The sequence below is a fragment of the Fukomys damarensis genome, unplaced genomic scaffold (assembly GCF_012274545.1).
Source record: "Fukomys damarensis isolate Sample0158 unplaced genomic scaffold, DMR_v1.0_HiC HiC_scaffold_34, whole genome shotgun sequence".
Lineage (NCBI taxonomy): Eukaryota > Metazoa > Chordata > Mammalia > Rodentia > Bathyergidae > Fukomys > Fukomys damarensis.
The window spans coordinates 19,377,519-19,398,739 of record NW_022900946.1 but is presented as its reverse complement, the minus strand read 5'-3'; the positions used below and the strand labels follow the sequence as shown (position 1 = coordinate 19,398,739).

The 21,221-nt window shown below is 44.1% G+C and overlaps 1 protein-coding gene across 3 annotated transcripts in view; it reads right to left on the bottom strand.

The window, feature by feature from the left end:
- Positions 1-3,288: 3,288 nt before the first annotated feature.
- Positions 3,289-21,221, bottom strand: part of Adcy9 (adenylate cyclase 9) — a 127,716-nt gene continuing 109,783 nt past the window's right edge. For 2 of the 3 annotated variants that reach the window (XM_010644065.2, XM_010644067.2), the window contains exons 7-11: positions 20,897-21,105; positions 17,092-17,251; positions 15,721-15,869; positions 12,899-12,940; positions 3,290-7,360 (exon numbers count right to left, since the gene is read on the bottom strand). In XM_010644065.2, coding sequence (XP_010642367.1) covers positions 6,169-7,360; positions 12,899-12,940; positions 15,721-15,869; positions 17,092-17,251; positions 20,897-21,105 — 1,752 coding nt within the window. In that variant the 3' untranslated portion in view covers positions 3,290-6,168. Of the gene's footprint in view, positions 7,361-12,898; positions 12,941-15,720; positions 15,870-17,091; positions 17,252-20,896; positions 21,106-21,221 lie in introns of all 3 variants that reach the window. The other variant, XM_010644066.2, reaches the window with a different exon arrangement.

Genomic DNA, 21,221 nt, shown 5'->3' with positions numbered 1-21,221 from the left:
CAAATTTAGGGTTGGGAAAAAGATTTTTAAAACTTTTCTAAGCATAAACTAAATAACTTAAATGTTCCATGTGTAAATAATCAGTCGTATGAAAAGAGTGGGGAACACACTTTTCCCGGTAGGTCACTTGCTGAGTTCCTACCTTTGCCATTTAAAGTAGTGTCCTACTTCACCACCTCGATCCTTTATTCTTTCTCAGGAAGAGGGACGATGGGAATTAGTTTGCCAGGATTTGGCAGTGTATCACATTTCCTGCTGTCCTAGCAGGACTGTGCGGTTGCCGATTATGGCCAATGACAGGCTGAGCCAGGGCAAGCCCCTCAGCCCTCTAACCCTGGGCTTCCTGATCTGCTCAGCAGAAGGGCCTCTGCTACCCACCTGCTTCAGTGATGCAACTGGGGCCAGGTGAGTTCCTAAGTGTTCTGAGTTCCTTGGCAGAAAAGTATCACGCAATGGGAGACCACCTACTTTTCACTTATTTGCTTATGTAAGAACTGAGTTTATGGACTAAAAAAGTTTTCCATAAGTCAATATTGTCTAACCTTGGGATGATGTCTGATTATCATATGGCTGAAGTTTACCTAAAGTTGGAGCCAGGCGTGGTGGTGCACGCCTATAATGACTAAGGTCTGAAGTGCCCGCTAAGCCAGTCCGGAGGAAAAAGAAAAAGCTAGAAAGCTGTGGGAGTGGGGAGACAGGTGGTCTAAAGGGGCAAGAGCCAGTGAGAGGCTTAGGCTTGTCCTGGGCACAAGAATGCCAGTGCTCAGGGAATCAAAAGCAGAGAATGGGGCCCATTTTATTCCCATTCCCTGAGCACTACAATACCCTTTCTGATTCTATTTCCCAGAATGACACAGGTAAGTCAAGAGTGCTTATATGTGGTGAGTAGGTAAAGACGATCAGGAGCTGGTTGATGTATTGTAATCCTGTAATCCAGCTACTTGGGAGGCCGAGGCAGGAGCATCATAAATTCAAGGCCAGCTAGTCTCAAAAAGGAGAGAGGGGGCGGAGAGGGATCCTGTTTCAAGGAGGGGGGCAGGGATGCAGCTCAGTGGTACACTGCACCTCAGTTTGATCCTCAGAACAAAATAAAATAAAAAATGAAGAAAAAAAAGGATGTCAGTGTGTGACTCCAGGGATTTGAAAGTCTCAGTTTACTGGTGGAATACATGGTGAGATGGCCATCATGAAAAACAATTTCTATTCACAGCTGCTTCTCAAATACTCTCAAGGGTTGTAGCAGGTCTAACAATCTAAGTAAAGGGGATTTGGGGCATTATTTGGCATATAGTAGGTATTCAATAAATACTAGCTGAATTTTACTCATCTGTTGGAAGGAATTTGACTTTTTATTTATATGTTAGAAAGTTCTTTGAGTGGCTCCTCAAATACCTAAATAGGTCACTTCCTCATAAAATACTATTTTGATAAGAAATGCCCAAATAATTGAGCAACACTGACATTTTTTTTTGTACTGGGGATCGAACACGGGTCCTTGCATTTGCAAAGCAGGTACCAGAACCACTGCGCTAAAACCCCGGCCCAACACTGACATATTGAATGGTTTCCAGTGGAGAGTCCAAAAACAGTTGGAAATCTCTTCTATAGATCACTATAACTAAATGTTATTTGGATCCATAAACTCTTGAAATCATGTACAACAATGAGAAGGTTGACTTTCGTGTGCACTGATCTGGAGAAAAGAGCCTTAACCTCGTCAAATTATCAAAGGCTCTGTGAGCCAACAGGGGGCACTCAAGAATCACTGCTGTTGATGAATGATTTAGCAGCATTTGGATTGCTTCATTCACTTCTGTACTCTTTCAGACCCAGCAGGAATATAATTCTCCCGCTTAAATTATTCTACTTCTCACTAACAACTCTTTGCAACATGTTATTTTATTAAAGTTTGGAACTATATGAAAATAGACATGTAGCAAAATCTAAAATACACACATGTATAATGTACAAATGTGTATTTTTTGCTAAATCACATTCTCATCTGGCTCTTCCTCCAGTTAGATTTCTTTGCCTGGTACTTGGGATCTATTTCAGGTGGCTATAACTCTAGAGTCCCACAGCAGGAAAAGCAAACAGGAGTGAAAAAGTTCTCAGACTAAAGAGAAATCACAAATTGTAAATTCTGGGGCTTACTATAGAGATTGGAGTCTATCTTTCTTGACCCTAAGTCCCTGGGTACCTTTTCCAAGCAGAAAGATCTGCATTCCTGAAGACCTTCAGTGCAACAAAGATCTTTATTCCTTAACCTGGGAAAAGTTCCTAGGGCGCCAGCCAGTCTTGGGCAAGAGAGTACCCTCAGCAGTGAGCAGTGCTCTCAAAGGCACCGAGGCCAACAGAGGACGGATCTCTGCAAGGTGATGAGTAGCCTGGAAGCCACATCCCCTTTGCCCTTCTCCGAGTCTGCAAGATCTCCATGACATGCAGTTTGCATGAATACTTGACTCACCAGGAAAAGCCACAGGGGATGAGACTAGGAGATCTGTAGTTGGCTTTTGATTTGGAGGTGCTGTAAACCCCTAACACATGCACAAAATGGCATATGTTTTCTGGGAAGAGACTATTGCTTCAGTTAGGTTCTGAATTGAGTTGTGGCTTCCTTAAAACATCAAGAACCACAATCATAGGGGTACCCACAGGTTGCCTGTGAGGAAGACTGCTGGGTGATCTTTTCAGAAAACCCACTTTGTTTTCTCCATCAATTTCTTTTTTTTTTTGGTACCAGGGATTGAACTCTGGTCCTTGTGCTTGCAAGGCAGGTGGCGAAACCACTGAGCTAAATCCTTGGCCCTTGATCAATTTCTTTTATAATGCTTCAAGAAAAACCATTTCAACAAAGGTCCAATGAAGTAGGGAAACTGTTACTAACACAATGTGTCCTGCAATCTAATTTTTATTTTAAAAATTCCATGTAAAAATAAATGCCTCTCAAAGTTAAATGTAACAAATGTGTCCATTACACACACTCTCTCTCTCTCCCTCTCTCTCTCTCTCTCTCTCTCTCTCTCTCTCTCTCTCTCTCTCAAACCCTAGGTACACAGACAGGGTTTAGTCACTCTGTTTTTGAAGTCAGGAACTGAAGGAAAAATAAATCTTCCTATTTCAGCCATAAACTGCAGAGTACAAGAGGTGTATGAGGATTGCCCTAATTTCTGAACAACAGGTGCTGATCTTTTCAATGAGGAAATACCAGGCCCCAAAGTTAGATTTTAGAATATTTTAATGTCCATTTTTTCAGTGGATGCATTTTGAAATTCTTAGAATAAACAATTTTAAAAGAGCAGAACAAAGGAAATGTGGAAAATGCAAACAAACAGTTGGCTCTCCTTAATTTAATTTCAGATTCTAGGCATGATGTAATTTTCTGAAACAACTAATCAAAAAAAGCAAATCTCAAAAATCTAGAAATTCAAATGCAGATGTATCTTTGGAAACTACAAGTGATTACAGCCCAGGTAATGGGCTGCACACTGCCAGTAAAGCGCCACGTCGTGTGCAAATGTGCAGGTGCAGTCCCAACCAGCGAAGTCAGTGTCAAAAGGAGCCATGCGCAGGTGTGGCACAATCTGTGGGACTCTTCAAGTGATTTAAGGATTTCATAACTGATGCTCTACATTTATTTGCACTGATAAAATTATGTGTGCTTGTTGATCATACAGATATATAAAATTTGATCTGAGCTGGGCTGAGAAGAAAATAGCAATTGCAACTCAAAGCAACTATTTACACACATTCAATTCTGAAGTATTGCTTCCTGCCCTAGGTCCCTAAGGGGTATTGCCACCTGCAGCACTTGAGCCCACTGCCTAGAAGCCCATCTGCATCCAGCAACAACTACTTGTTCAACGCCGACAGACTGAGAGGCATGGCAGGTGTGCCATGGAGATTCTGTGGGTCTGCACTGAGGTATGCTTCGGAGCAGGGAGCTGAGAGAGTCCCAGGGGTCTCAAGGCCCCGAGAGAACGTCTGCACTGGTTCTTTAGAAAGGCTCAGGGTGTTTGAAGAGACCATTTATCCTCCACATGATGAGCTGCCCTGTGTCAGAGGCTCCATTTGTACAATGCTGAACCACATCACCTGAGGTTAGTGCTTCTCTCCAGTCAGTTTGCAGCTCTGGGGTTCCAAAGTCGGGGGAGGGAACATGAACACCTCTGTGGTAGGAGAAGGAAAACAGCACGACAGGAAAAAAGTGTGCGCAGAGATGAACTTGGGAGAGCATATTTTGAGCAAGACAGCAAAGACATCAGCAACCTACCGGCCCCTAAAAGCTATGCAGCCTGGAGATGGAAGGCTGAGGAGAGGACAACGTTCATGTACCTTAATACTGACGGGAAAAAATCCAACATGCCCGCAACTCTTAGCACAAGGAACACATCAGGTAGTGTTTTATAAGAAAAAAAATCTGTGGTGTTTTATAAGAATACATTCTTCAGAAGCAAGAGGTATTGTCACAACCGTATTTCCTTCAGATTTGGAAGACCAACAAACTGAGTCAAACTTGAAGGAAAAGCTCACAGTCACTGAGAAAGCTCTCGATTCTGAGACCATGTGAGCTGCTAGGCGACTACTCCACACGTCCCCCCAGGGAGGTGGCTGACCACAGTCAAGATGGCAACAAGCCAGAAGTGGCAGATTCTGTCATCTTTGGGGAAGAGTAATGAGGGGACTTAATACAGATGTGAAAATTATACAGTGAGGTTTACCAGTGGAAGCGCACACTCGGCTCACTGTACACAGACTTCCAACAGATACAGAGCTAGTCCTCAGTCACATCCTAGGCTGCACACCAGCATCACCTGAAAGATAACTAAGAGAAGGCAACTGTAGCCTGTGTGCCATTGGATATAAACTTCAGACTCAATGTGGCAAAACACCAAAAAAGCAGGAGTGGTAACCAAGAGCACAGATTGATTTTCCTTGAGTTTCCTCTGCCGTATGTGTACAGATGTTTCTGCTCCCCGGCGCAGCTAAGAAGACCCTCTCAAGTAGCTGGACTTGGCCCATGAGATTAAGTCCCAACGCAGACTGGCCGGGGCACTTGGAGGGTGGGCGAGAATGGAGAAACTTTGAATTTACAGAGGTCAAGACACTGCCTACAGGCCTGCTGGTTTTGATCGGGAACTCAAAAAGGGGAAGCACCCTGGGCAGCAGTGTGGCCCCTAGTGGCTGAAGCACAAAGGGACATCTTGTCACAGATCTGTGCCCTTTGCGAACTGGCCCATCCGCCTCGCTCCAGCTTATTTCCCTCCCGACCCAGCATCCCCTCCCCCAAACACATACATCTCGAAAAATAAATAAATAAATAAGTGCAACCCCCAGGCATTTGAGTTTTTCCCTCAGATGTGTCAGCTTCTAAGACACCTTCACTCCCAACTGGAAGACCCCTTGGAGGAGGATCAGGATGAAAAACGGCTTTGAGATACCTGAGGCCTGGGCTTATAAGCTCTGTGCCTGGTGAACATTTGAAATCTTGGCCTGCACACAGGTGAACCCCAGAAACCCCACAGTGTTGGGTGTGTGGTCCACCTACACCCCCCACAAGAGAGGGCCCAGGTGCTCTGGGGAGCGTGGGGAGGAGGGCCTGGATGGGCTCCCTTGCAGTTCTCCCTCTCACCCCCATCCCCAGTGAGTCACTGGCACTTTATATCAGATTCATAAATGCAATGTGTGTGCGTGTATGTGCTTACTTAGAAAGACCAGGTGCCTGGGAAATGCTATTACATATACAGAAAAAATAAAACAAAAACACTGTATGACCTCCCCCCAAGTGTCTTGTGAGAAAAGGCAATGCAATTGATTTCTTAACCACAGCTTTTGTTTTAAAAGTCAAATAATACCCAGAGCCATGATTCCACCTGTGGCCTCAGTCCTAGACTTAAGGCCAAGGTCAACCCTGAAGGCACTTGTTCTCCTCCATGCGGCTGAACGGAGTACCCCAAGGGGGCTAGTTTTCCGGAAAGGGAGCAAAGAAAAGAAGAAATAGATGAAAATGAACCCCGAATCACTGTGATCCACACAGAATTCAGGGTTCAAATGACCACATAATACCACGTCCAGGGACAGAAACTGTGGCACTTAAAAGCACAACAGCCAAATACAAATATTATTGTTTCAACGAACAGAGCACCTCAGGCAGCTTGCAGTGCTGCCTTACACACTCTTTGAGATGTTGAGCTTGGTGAGTTCGTTGGCTTCTTCCATTCCCATTTCTTCACAGTCATCTTTCTCTATGGCTTTGCCAAATCGACACCTTTCTTCCACTTTGATGGGCTCTTTCCAGGGTCTCTTAGAAGATAGGTGCGCATCCTTGGCTTGCGTGTTGTCATCCGAGCCCAAGGATGTCTTGTCTGAATACTGCACAGAAGGCACCAGGTTGGCAATCTCATCTGTGGGAGACCGCCCGATGCTGCCATCCACCTGGACACGGATGTCTGGGGAGATGGACAGCTGGTGCTGTGGCACCACCCCATTGTCCACACACTTTGGGTAAAGGTAGGTTTTCATCTGCCCTTTCCCCTTCACATTCACTGTACCCCGGTAGTCAAAGTCATAGCCCATTTTGCTCAGCACTCGGTAGCTCTCCTCGCTCACCTGGATGCGACACTCGACCCCAGTGGTGTCCATTCTGCTGGCAATGTTGACAGTGTCCCCCCAGATATCGTAGAGCAGCTTGGTGGTGCCAATGACACCTGCCGTGAGCGGCCCGTGGTTAAAGCCAACCCTGAGCTTGAAGTTGAACCACAGCATGTTGTTGTTGAAGTCATCCACCACATGCATCATCTCCCTGGCAAACTCAAACAGGATCCGCAGATGCTCCTGGGGGTGACTGCCCTCTTGGCACTGGGCTGTATTTAGCCCCGATGCTGCCATGTATGTGGCCCCGATGGTCTTAATCTTCTCAATGCTACTGTAGTCTGGCTTGCTCAGAAGCTCATCAAAGTCACCAATCAGCTCATTGAGGACTCGGTAGCACTCCTTGCCCCCTTCGTAATTCTCCTCGTAGAACTCACTGAAGTTGACGATGCTGGCAAAGATCACGCCTCCGCTGTCGTGGTTCTTGGAGTACGTCTGGGAGACCTTCAGCTGCTCGGCCACATGGTAGGGGATGATGTTCCTCAGCAGCCAGTCAGCCTGGTCCCTCATGCTCTGGATCTTGGTGCGGTGAAGATCGGCTTCAACATCCCCATGGTAGTGCAGGCGATAGCTGACTTCAAACTCTCGGTTCAGGAACCAGACCAGCAGGAGCAGGAGGAAGAAGGAGAGGATGAGCTCCTCACCCACAAGGCTGGTTGGCCTCCTGCTGTCCTGCGTCAGTGAGCTGTTGCATGGGTTCCTCTCGGCACTGGGGAGCACAGAGATGAGAAAGCACATACCCGCTAAGTGAAAGCTGTTAAGGACTCCAAAACTGCCTGGCTAACCAGCACCCTCCACCAAGCTGGGATGGATTCAACCCTCAACATCCTGAAGGTGAGTCTTTAATCAGTGCTTTTTAATGGCATTTTCCCCCCAGAAGTCTGTAGCTTCTTTTAAAAATCTTTTCTCTCCCTCTTTTTTGTTGTTGGTCAATTTTTTCTTTTGAAGGTTCTCAGCCTTACAGAAAAGTTAAAAGCCTAGGTCCAGGGATTTAGCTCAGTGGCACTGCGCCTGCCTTGCAAGTGCAAGGTCCTGAATTCAATCTCAGGTACCAAAACAAAACAAAACAAAAAAACCAAACCAAATCAAAACAACAAAAAAGAAAAGTTAAAAGGCTAATAAATACTCATATATCCTTCACCTGGGTTCAACAATTGTTAATATTTTGCCACCTTGCTTTTTTCTCCCAACACATACATATTTACTTTTTTTTTTTTTTGTACTGGGGATCAAACTTGGGACCCTGAGCTTGTGAGGCAGGTGGTGGGACCACTGAGCTAAATCCCCAGCCCCACATTTACTTTTTGCTAAACATTTTGAAAGTTGACACTTCGGTCTTACCTATTTTAGTATATCTCCAAAGATAAAGACATTTCTCTGTGTAACCACAATATCATTACCATATCCAAGAAACTTAATATTTCTGGTATATTTGCTTCTTAGATTCTTAATCCAATAGACTTGCAATTTTACAAAGAATTTTTTTTTATAAGTTCTTTACTCTCTCCATGTATAAATGTCCGACAAATACATTTTCCCCACTCTGGGTTAGTTCTGTTTTGCCAAAGTTTTAAGACAAACTTAACACTTAAAATGTAGATATAAAACATATACTTTTAAGCCTAGTGTGGTGGCGCATGCCTGTAATCCCGGCACTCGGGAGGCTGGGGCAGGAGGATCGCTGTGAGTTCGAGACCAGCCTGGGCTACATAGTGAGTTCCAGCTCAGTCTCAACTACGTAGTGAGACCCTGTCTCAAAAAAACCAAAACAAACAAACAAAACATATACTTTTAATAGTAACATAAATACACTGTAAGAAAGTCAAAAGGTGAAAATGATGCAAAGTGTTTTTCTTCCATGGTAGTGAACACTGTCATTTTCTTGTGGTCGCTTGGTGTGCTAATATGTGGACGCACCAGATGCCTACTGAGGGACAGCAGGCTGGGTCATCATTGTTTTTCAGCACTGAGGATCAAACCCAAGACCTTACACATGCTAGGCAAGTGCTCTACCCACTGAGCTATAACCTGAGCCTGCATGTCTTTATCCTTTATGACCTGAAAAATATTCCTCTACTCTCATCTTTGTGCCTATGGAACTAATGAGTCGTTTAAATACCGCACATTTAGAATTTCACTAGTAATTCCCGAATTGTCCTCAAAAGAGGCTGGCCCAATTCCTGTTCTCTCCAGTCAAAGACCCAACCTACTTTTGGTAGGACTGCCCTCCAGCTGGGTAGTGCTGGTGGGAAATCCTGCAGTTGGGGCCTGAAGATTAGTGGCAATGACTATAATTTCCTTCAGAATTTGTTTAACATAATTTTTCTCTTTAAAAATAATACATACTCACTATGGAAAATTTAGGGGAAAAGTAGAAATTATAAAGTGATTCACACACTGTCCTACCACCCAGGGCCAATCACTGCTAACATCTGCTGAGTTCCCTTCCCTTCCCTTCCCTCTTCCCTTATCCACTTTATTCTTTCCGTCCTTCTTTTTTTAACAATACTTTGATTGTTTTACTAATATAAATTTTATTCCTTGGTGTATTTCTAAATGTTCTGAGTGGGCTACTAGACTTTGCTAATAATGGGATTGTTCAATATATAATTATATGCAATGCTATATAAATATAATTATATAGAGAACTGATGGGTCCTCCACTTAAGAGTTCAGTTCTTTACTGTTACTTGTGACTTAAGGATGGATATTTAAAAATAATGAACTTGGCCAAAGTGTTCATCAAGGCCCTCCAAGAACAGTGTCATGAAAGTCCTGGCCTCAGACTAGAATTCCTGAGCTGTCCTGGCAGGGCCACTAGAGAATTCTGGAACCTTGAACAAGCCACACCATCTCGCTAGGCCCCTTAAATATAGACTGTGATGCTGGCTTGTAGTATGGACAAGTCCCTTCTGGCCTAAGGTCCTGTGCAGATAAGTAAGCTCAGCAGATCTGTGGCTGTCATCCTCAGAAAGGCCTGCTGCGGCCTGGATTTGGGCGTGTACCCTCCATCCCATGGTAAGAGTGGCTCGTGATGTCTCAACTGCTTGTACTGACCACGCAGTTTATGTGAACACCTGCTTCCCTCCCTATGTCCTATGTGATGCTGCTGGGAGAGGACTCTAGGAAGTAGGTCTTCGCTCTGCTGATTTTACTCCGTGTCCCTTTGCTGTAATATAGTCACAAGCATGACATTGTTCTGGGTCCTGTGAGCCCACCCAGGGTTGGTCTCAGGGACCTTGACATAGGGTCTACAAACCAGGAACCAATAAGGTCCTCTACGGTAAGATACCTCACACTTGTCTATTTTGCTCACTGAAACAAACAACAATATATATTATGAGTCTCATTTACTATGCAAAGTAACTACTTATTTTAGATGACTAAAACATATTTCTGTCCAACTTCTAAGGCCTTCTGGCTGTCTTTCCAACAGGGTAGGCAGAGGATCTAGACCCCGAAGAAACAAGCATCCCCCTTATGAAAGCATCTCACTGGGTTAGGAGTTGAGTTTCCTTTTGATTTGTCCAAAGTAGTGTGTGTCATCAAGGAACAGCCCAGGTTAGCAAATGTCACGAAGGCATCATCTGAATGGTGCAAGGTTTTTAAATCCCTGTGAAAGAGATGGGTGATGGTACATAGGTCCCTCACTATGTCAAGTGCTCTCATAACTTCCTACTACACTAAAACCCAAGCTAGTAGCATGGCTGACTCTGGAGACAGACGCAAGCCAGTCCCCTCTGGGCACAGGAGTGGAATGAATAGCAAAACACAGGCCAGTATAGGAGTGAAAGGGAATAGATTATTATAGACATTGTTCAACTTACGATGTGGTTATGTTCCGATAAAATCATAAATATCGTAAGTCAAAAATGCATTTAAGGGCCAGGGATTTAGCTCAGTGGTGCCACCAACCACCCACCTCACAAGCACATGGTCCTGAGTTCGATCCCCAGTACCAAAAGAGAGAGAGAGAGAAACTTTAGGCGATTAAATAGAAGAGTCAACTTATGACTAAATGCTTGGACGTGTAATCATAAATAGACATAAAAGTACGGTATAATCAGCCAGGCATGGTGGTGCATGCCTGTGATCACAGTTTTCTGGGAGGCTGAGGCAGGAGGATCACAAGTTTGAGCCCAGCGTTGGCAAAAAAAAAAAAAGAGCTAAGGGTGTGGCTCAGTTAGAAAGTCTTGGGTTCAATTTCCAGTACCACACACACACATACACACAAAAATATAGTATAATCAGTATGACAGAGAAGAGGGATTTTAAAATAGAGAAAAACACAAAACAAAAGAACACTTGTGACGTAACCAATTAACAGTGGCATTTGTTAACATTTCAGGGTGTTCCAGTGCCATGTAAAAGCTACATCACTGGATGTGGTAAGGTTAGGGAGTCACCAGGAGAGCCCTGTACCAAGAGGGGTACTGATAATGTTTTGCTTCTTGGTTTGGGTGATGGTTAAATGTGCGTGTTCCCTTGTGGAATTACACGCTGATACACGCTTGGGAACTGAGAACTCTCCCGTATGGGTGTCATATGCTAACTTCAAAGTTTGTTTCCAAATGAAACTAAGTATTTTGCCCTTAAATACTGTATTTTCAGCCAGGCAAGGTGACCACACCTACAATTCCAGATACTCGGGAGGCTGAGGCAAGAGTAGCACAGTTCAAGGAGAGCCTGAGCAACTTGGTGCGTCCCTGTCTCAAAAGTAACAATAGAAAGTTCTGAGGCAGACAAAGTGCCTAGTATGCGAGAGGCCCTGGCTTCAAACCTCAGTAATGAAAACAACAGCAACAGAGCTGCAGTTGTAATTATCACTTATTACTTAACATAAGTATTAATTTATATAATGCAATATTCAGTGGTAGCTACAGTACCCATACAACAATTTCACAATAATAGAAAATTGTAAACATTTCCCATAATATTTTAGCATGTATATAATTTAATTATGAAAAGCTGTTGTTGCTCATGAATTTTCAAAATTATCGATCATTGTGATCAATATATTTAGGTGTGCAGACTTTACCCCATGGAAAATTCTTTCCTTAGCAGATAAGCAAAAATGGAATTATTAGGTTAAAGACTAGGAACATTTTTATGACTTTTTAATAGATTGTCGAATTCCTTTCCTAAACGACTGTGGCATTCTGAGAAACAATGATGCACAGAAGGAAGGCCATGGCCTAGAGCGAGGGAGCCAACATCTACATCCAGTGCTCAAGACTAGGCTGTGTGACTGTGGGCAGGTTCCTTAACTTCTCTGAGCTTGAGCACCCTCCTTTGAAAAACAGGGATGAAATCACCAACCATGTCAGGTTATTGTGAGGATTAAATAAACATATTTTAAGTGCCAGGTAGTTAAAAAAATTAATCGCTACCAGTAACTTATGAATGTGATACAACTTTGCCTCCTCCGCATATCCAGTTTTTTGAAGGTCCAATTTAAAAGATGACAGGAATTGGGTAAATATTTACATGTCCAGGGACTTCAGCAGTAACGATACTGACATGTCTGTACTCATCTTCCACTCGCGTTTCTTCTTTTGTCAATTTTTGGGTTTTGTTTTTTCCTTCATCCATGTAAATCTTAACTAGCTCTTTATGTAACAGTCCCACATGCATTTCTCTAACTGCCTTGATTTTATTTCTCTTCCATTCTAATTTGTCGCTTAATGTTTTTTTTTTTTTGGTAGATATCATTAATAAAACTAGAAAGTTACTTCTGTCTTAGAGGCTTGAAAACTATTTTTTTTTTTCTGGATCTTACAGTTTACTTTTCATTTTGACTTCTTAATTTATTTAACATTTATTCTGGTGTTTCCAATAAAGCAAATGTTCACACTATTTCAGGGAATAACTCTTTCTTTGATTTTTTGGGGGGTGAGATTTCTGTAACACACTAAAGTCTTATATAAAATTAAACCAATTCTAATATATATCTTAATAATAATTTGGCTAGCACTTGGGAGGCTAAGGCAGGAGGATTGCTTGAGCCCAGGAGTTTGAGGACAGAATGGGCAACATAATGAGACCCTGTTTTTAAAAAAATCATTTTATTTTTTCAGTAAGTTGATATAAATATGATCTGATACTTCAACAAGTAGCTATTTCCCATTTTCTCTTTTAAGAATGTATATGTTGGTCATTTTGTTTACCATACAATTTCTGGAAGCTGAGAAATAAATAGGAACAAGACAGTTGCTCTCATTTGTTAAGAAACATGTTAAAAGCTTACCTGAAATTCCGTGCCACATCCAGAGGTGAAATTACTATGGAACTGAAATTAAAATGTGGAAAAATATTGTTTTAAAAAGCAAAGAGGGAATTATAGAAAGCAAACTGAGAAGAGTTGAAACAAACTCTTCTTTTTAGGACACTATCTAAACGAGCACCATAATCCACATGCCTGCCTCTTCCTTCATGTCCGTGTACCCCAGGGCTGGAGAGCTTCAGTTTTCTGAAGTTCTTTTTTGTGGAAGCTGAGTTTAGGTTTTTTGTTCACCACCTCACATGCTCCCTCTACCCTAGCTATCCTAACCCTCCACGACGGTGACTGACGACGCCAACAATGAGAGGGTGGGTGAGTTCAGAGGATCGTCCCTGCAGGACGGATCCTGGGAGCTTCACTACCAGCCCCACCCCAAGATCTGCTGTTTTAACTTTGGGCAAGTGGGCTGGGGCAGGAAGACCCCACTACTTTGTCTCTCTGGATCTACGAGGAAAAGCCCCACAGCTGTGGCTAAAAGTCACTGTGAGGGTCAGTGGTCCACACTGGGTCTGAGGTTAAAGGCTGGTGGCATGAATTTCAAGGCCTTTGTGTAGACCTTTAAAATGACCATAATTCCAGGTGGCCTCATCCTCACAAATGTAAAAGTATGGCTTACTTTGTATAAAATAATTCACTCATTATGGTTTCTTTCAAGTGCTAAATGGCAGGTTCTACACTTTAAATTCCCTTTGTGACCTTAATTTGTAGAGAATCTGTATGTCTTTCATATTGTTATTATTATATTAAATAAGTTGAGGAAGGATACTTACTGTCCATTACTGACCACTGCTTTGTTAATACCCAAAGGTACACTGAGGCTATTGATTTGATTCTGTCAATAGAACAATAATTAGATCATTTTGGCTGGGTGTGGTGACACACGCCTGTAATCCCAGCACTCAGGAGGCTGAGGCAGGAGGATCGCTGTGAGTTCAAGACCAGCCTTGGCTACATAGTGAGTTCCAGGTCAGTCTCAACTACATAATGAGACACCGTCTCAAAAAACTTAAAATAATAATAATAATAATAATTAGATCATTTTGTGCTTTTGAAGTTACTAAAGCAGTGGTTCTCAGTGACAGTAATGCCACTCCTAGTCAGTCACTTGGGAAACATGGGAGTCTCTCTGGTTGTCCTAATAATTCAGAGAAACAAAATATTAGATGTTCTATAAAGCACAAAGAAGTGTCCCATGTAACTTTAACATAATCTGTTCCCCTAAATCCTCTATAATTATGAATATATGGTTAATATATAGTTAAACTTTTTTTTTTTTTTGGTACCGGGGATTGAACTCGGGTCTTTGCACTTGCAAGGCAGGCCACCGAACCGCTGAGCTAAATCCCTGGCCCTAGTTAAACATTTTTTATAAGTTAAAGAAAAAGCCTGATATTTAGGAGAGGTTTGTTATAGAAACAGAAGCTTAATGAATTTAAGAGATCATAAAATTTTTAAATAAACTACTCACTATGTACATTCTGCTATCTAAGGTATTATTGTACTCCCAACAACATACTTAGTTGACAAAGCTTAAAAGCCACAAAACTAGTTACAGATGTGCAAATGGCAATTTGGGACTCATTTTAGCAAAGAACCAAACATTATTCAATTAGAAGAACCCAAGGGACAAAAGGGTATTTTAAATGCTCTTCTCAGTGTTATCTGATATATTTTTATATTTTAAGTTTCTGTAGCACAGTGGGAACTGCTCTTGTCCCCAAAGGTCCACCATGGGACTCCTGTTTCTTTATATACACCATCCTCTCTATTCCTCAGCACTTGTCAGGAACAGAGCCGTGAGGGCGACTGTGGGTCCCAGGGACTGAAATCACTTTGCAGTATGTAGAAGGATTTCAAGATCAAAGACAGATGTCCAGTAACTGGTCATTCTTACTGTGTCTCACGTCGTAACATGGGGACTGATATGACATCCAGTACTATAATACTATAAATAAGACCCAAGTCATTTGTAAAATCATATGTCTGGCCTTTCTTGCACTTTGATAATCTGTAATCTGTCCTAGAACACGTGCCTACTTCTTCCTCATCTCTGTGCCTACCTAGACCTCTGCTCTTTCAGTGTCCTAGCATCTTATGTGTGATGGCTTCAGGTCTTACTTTCTTAAATTTCAACTTATTTATTACAAGTGAGTTTAAGTGTGTCCCTACAGCATTATGCCTTTCAGAGACAGTCATCCAAAGAAGTCTATATTCAAATGTACACTTAGTATCTCTTACCCATAGTGTTTGAAACTAGAAGAATTCTGGATTTTAGAATATTTGCACATACACAATGAGATATCTTAGGGAAGACCACCAAGTCTAAACACAAAATTCATTTATATTCCACACACATACTATACAGATAACCTGAAGATATTTTTATACATTATTTTAAATAATTCTGTTCATGAAACAAAATTTGGGTACAATGAACAATAAGATTTATGACATCATGTCAGGGCTCAAAAACTTTTGCGAAACTGGGAACTGAACTCAGGATCTTGAGCTTGCAAGGCACATGTGGTGCCACTGAGCTAAATCTCTGGCCCTAATGGATTTCTAACACTTTGGATTTTGAATATATGTTATTATAGCTGATTTTTCTTTTGCATTTTGTTCCTGGGACACATTTTTATTTTTTAGACATTATGTGTGTTGGAAGTCATTTTAGGTCATGACAAAAACACTTGTCATCGAAGACAGCATCAGTGCTAACGTGAAAGTGCACTAGAGCCCTAAGTGACACCAGGCGAGGCGGTAGTGAGTTGAGGATGCCAGTTGCATACCTGTCCGGACACAGGGAGACGTAGAGCAGAAGCAGAGGCCCGGCCCCCACAATGGTGGCAAGGGAGGACCTCATCCAGGAGCTGAGTTGGCAGAAGTTACAGTAGTGCACGACAGCCACTAACACGGCTGAGCTGATGAACACGGTGAACTGCAGGAGAAGCCAGCGTCAGGACAGCATGTTTCCACTCCTCCCACACACCGCCCCATGTCCCATCCAGCGCCCCCATGCCAGAGGTCCGGCTCTCTCACACACAGATCTGTTTAATATAAAGCATCGCTGGCACCACCCAGCGACCCATCTACATGCGACAGTCCTTACTTTGGTGACCCAGTGGCTTCGAGGGCAGCTCACACACCTTTACCTTCATGACCTAGTGCTTCAGGTTATAAGATCACACTGGCACAAAGACTCTCCTCTGGGTGTGTGGAAATGGCACACATCATTTTGGTGTAAAGGAAGAGGAGGCTGCCCATGGGGTTACTGCCACGGGATGAGCCACCTCCCAAACACTTTTCCTTTAGACCCTGCCACAAGCCTGCTGAGATGCTTTTTGATGTTAAAGTATCGAATCCAATCAACCAATACTGATAGTTCATATTACACACCAAAAATATAACCTTCCACTACAGCACTAGTTCACCCTTTATGGGATTTAACTCAGAAGCTCCTTCCCTGAGCTGACCTGTGTGCAAGGCAAGGACTTGTGCCAGTTCTGAAGACCAGCATGTTATCTTACATCAGTTGAGAACGTGGGACAGATGCTGCTTTTTTGCAAAGCATGAAGAAAAATACAAATACTCCTCAATTTAGAATAGGCCCATCATCACTGGAAATATTTTAAGCCAAAAATGCATTTAACACACCTTATCATTTACTGAATGACGCCCTAATCTACCCCAGCCATACTCAGAACATGTACAGGAGGCTACAACTGGGCAAAGTCACGTAACACTGACTTACTTTGTAATTAAGTGTTGATGATATCATGTAATTTATTGAATACTGATAGTGAAAATCAGAATGGTTGTATGAGCACACTTTAACACCACTGTGAAGTAAAAAACCATAGTAAGTCAGGGGCCACCTGCAGCTGCTTTGAAACTTGGCAGAGACTGAGTAAAGTTGGGGAAGTCTCATGCTCCTTAGGAATCTCAGCGTGGCCAGCAACCAGCCCACACTAGATCGTGTTTTATTCCCCTGTCTGTTTGTTTATAGATTGTGTTTTAAAGGGCAGGCTGGAGGCAGTAATAAAGTCACCTCTTCAAGATCCTGTGTTTAAATCAATGTCCCCTGTAATCACACTTACAGAGAAAGCACAGGAGGTTAGGGAGCCCAGAGTATGGAGATAAGATGGTCAGCCATTACTTACATGTACATTTGTCTCAAACTCGAAGGTGATGTGTGAATAGACAGCAAGGGCAGGCAGAGATACCAGAACAGCCCCGATGCAATGGCGAGGTAGCCAGCCAGCGATCCACTCCAGCAGGCGCTGTGTGCACGCCATGACGTCCTCCAGGAAGAACACCATCCTGGGCAGGGACAGAAGGACAGAAGGAGTAGAGGGTCCCAGTGGTTAGCCTGCCAGGACCAACGACTATCTTATGCTGCTGCTGCCTCAGGGGCAGGAGTGTGAGCAGGAAGCAGAACTCCTCCATCCCATGCTTGGTGAAAGGTACGTGAATGAGACTCACTCAGCTCAGCACATGTGACTTTAAGATCAGCTGCTGCATTCTGGTAAAATGTGCTTGTCAAAAGCCAAGCTTAGGGCCAGGAATTTAGCTCAGAGGTTCTGCCGCCTGTCTTGCAAGCACAAGGTCCCAAGTTCAATCCCTAGAACCCCCCTCCCCCAGAAAGGCCAAGGTTACACCTCTGTGAACCCAAGGGAGCATGGCAGAATAGTAACAGGCCCTAAGCAAAGTCTCTCATGAGGCCGCCACTTATAGCCAGTCAGCTGTTCACAACTGCTCTAGGTGAAGGTCTCCAATGGAGCCATTCTGGAGGTGCTGTGTAGGGCCTTCTTGGTTGTCCCAATGTGGAGGGCTGCTACTGGTGTCTAGTGGACAGGAGCCAGGATGGACACTCCCTGCCAGGCATGGACATGAGCCACACAGTGAAGCTCTACCTTGCATCCAATACAACTGCCACTCACGGCCTGGATAACCATGGAGGTAAAAAGCCTGCCCAGGGCTGGATTGTATTTCATGTACAAATGGAGTTTTGGGTGTTGGGAGCACACAAATCTTCCAGGATTTCAGCTTCTTTCCAAACTAAATTAAAAGTTGTCCTTTGTTTTATTTGGGACATCAGGACTCATTCAGCATTTCAGAAAGTTGCTCATTGACTGAACCCAGCTCATGGTATATGGCCACTAACCCTACACCAATAGGGTCTGCATGGCTGACTGGCACACAATCATGGGCATGAAAACAGCAGACAGTTTTGCTATTTTCCAGATGGCAGTTCCCTAATATGTACAAGACGAAGCACTGGGCATTTTATCTTAAATGATTTCCTTTCCATTTCTCATATCACAGTGATGGCATTTTACTGACTCCTGTGTCTGGTTCAGCTGCATCTCAGGAGGGTGACGCTGGTGCAGAAAAACACTCTGCACACAGAGAGGTAACCGAGTATGTGATGGGGGTGGTCCTTGGCTGAGGGAGGGGACTCCTGGGTAGGGGCAAGACCAGCAAACAGGAAGTGAAGCAGAGGCTGCTGGAGGTCCTCTTGGGTTGGAAACGCACATGTTTGGGGAGACCAAACCTCCGCTCAAGGCAGTGGCTGGGGAACAGGGACAGCCCCACGGCATACGCCTTTGGGAAGGCAGGAGCTGCTGCTCTGATTCAGCAGCAAAGGAACCTCTTGCCCAGAATTTCTGCAGTACATCAACAGCTTTGATTGAGCTCAGCGATGACCAGGAACTACTGACTCTCAACCATTTCTCATATGGACACAAGCACAGCCTAGCACTTTTAGTATCCTGGAGAGGTCTGCTTCTTGATATTTAAAGGATAACAGAGACCTTGGAATATCTCCAAGAACAACCACAGATTTTCTTACAGGCAGGGTACAGAGGCCCTGTGAAGGGGGAAGAGGGAGTGGAGTCCCTAGCCAGCAGAAAGGGCATTGAGGGCCCTTCACAATTATCCTCGAGATCACAGAGTTCTGAGGGTGAGACCAGCCGGTCTCACAATTTTCTCTGGGGGTGAAGCAAAGGAAGACCCAAAATTGAGATGTGGGAAGCCTTCTGGAAGAGGCAGCAACATCCCAGTCCACTCACTGAGGAAGCTGCAAAACTGTCTTCCTTGGGGTGCTTACATATTCCACCCAAGGGTGAGGTGCTTTTTTTTTTTAATCTAGGATTCTAAATAAGGACTGCAGAGGGGCCAGTGGAAACCCTTTAAGAGCCCAACCTCCTTTAGGCTTTGACAATTGCTGGCAGGCTGAACTCAATCACCACAATGCTCAAGTGGGAGCAGAATGGCCACCTCGCTCACCTCATTCATCTACATTCTTTAGAACTGGTCCAAAGGAAGAGGGAACGATGGTTAAAGGGGTAAAAATAAAGATACAGTGACAATGCTAGCTTCAGGAAGACCAAGCGCTCCTGTATTAGTCAGAAACCTGGAGGAGCTGAGAGGGTGGAGAGTGAACCATCACTGTCCTTCTTGGGGTCAGCAAAATACCCTACAATCATAACTGTGGTGATGCTTGTACAGCTCTACAAATGTACTAAAAAGATCACTGAATTCTACACTTGAATGAAGTTATTGTACATGAAGTACCATAATAAAGCTGACTTTTAAAAAACAGGTGGGACCGAATAAGGTTATCTTGGTCTGGGTTCTGCAGAAGCAGAGCTCGGGTAAGACGTGCAGCAGTGTCTTCGGGAGCGCCCCCAGACCGAGGCTGGCACGGGGGCTGAGGTGGGAGGGGAAGCCATTAGGAAAAGTCACTTCTGTGGGCAATGTGCTTGGCCCTGGCAGGGAATTCAGGGGACAGTGGAGACACACCTTTAGTTCCACCTCAGTCCAGGGAGTGGGCATGGCCTCTGCAGCTGTTCTCAGCTCTGGCAAAGCCGGAAGGGCCTTTGGGATGGTGGTTGTGGAAGCGTGGATACAGTTCAGCCTGTCTACTCTAAAGGGGAGAAATCAGCATTTGGAAGCCTCAGGGTGGTGTCTAATTTTTTCTGCATTGAGATGTTAGTTAAGAGTAGCAGGAACTAAAGGTAAAGGCCTTTCTTCCCATTTCTGTTTGCCCTTGTCTCCTGGGGCAAAAACCAGAGGATTCTGCTAGGCTGAAAGGCTCATATCAAGCATGGCAGGACTGGGTGAGGTGGCTGTGGTGCAAGGACCCACTGCCATGGTTCCCAGGAGGCAGGTATGCAGGACAGTCACCTGCTATCTACTCACCTTCATCTTTTTGTCCTACTTATTTATTTATTTTTTTGGTACCAGGGATCGAACTCAGGACCTTGCGCAGGCAGCAGCACCACTGAGCTACATCCCTGGCCCTTTTTGTCCTTTTTAAGTGGTCTGTCTTTGTATTACTGAGCTGTATGAATTCTTTACACACTTTATGTGTTAAATCCTTGCCATGGATGTGACCTGCAAATATTCCCTCCCACTCTGGTTCTCTTACTTTCTTGATGGTGCTCACAAAAGTCTAATTTATCTACATTTGGTACTTTTATAATTTTGATAAAGTCAACTTATCTAGTTTTTCTTTGTTGCTTGTGCTTTTTTGTGTCTTATCCAAGAGTTTTTAGGTGGCGTATATGAAACGGGGTATGTGCTTATCTACTGGACCCGTCATTTGCTCCCCATGCACTTTTTTTCTTTTTCTCTGTCCTTTCTCATTTCCTTTCTTCCCACTTCTCTTAATCTCTGACATAGGAGACTGGGGTAGAGCTGGTAGCAGCCTTGCCTGCAGAACACACAGACCCTCTCAATTAAGCGGGTTCCCACCTGCAGTGAAAACCAATGTCTGCAAGGAGGATGCTGTGAAGTGTGTGTGGGGGTGAGGGCCTGTCCCCAGAGATAAGCCCAGAGGGACCGCTGCCTTGTCACTCAGTCCACTGTGCTGCAGCCAGCCTACCCTGCCATAAACCATGGGGCCAGAAGAGGGAGCTAAAGGCTAACCACTAGAGAGCTGTGCACAGGCTGGAGGCTCACCTGATGGATACCACAAGGGACAGCACTTCCAGCAGCAGGGCTGCACCAAAAATGGCCAGCGCAGCTGGTGGGGGAGGCATGGCAGTGGCTCCATACTTCAGGAAGCAGGTGACAGAGAGGATCAAGAATACTGTTGTGGACAGCAACACATCCAGGAGAGAGCTGAAGGTAGCACTGGCAAAAGTCTTCACAGGAGAATTCTTTATGACCTGTGTGGAGCAGGAGTGGACCAGGATGAATTAACACCACTGCAAATGGTGATGGAGTATAATTCTGAGGGGGAAAAAACTAATGTTTACTGAGTGCTTGCTTACTCCAGATCCGG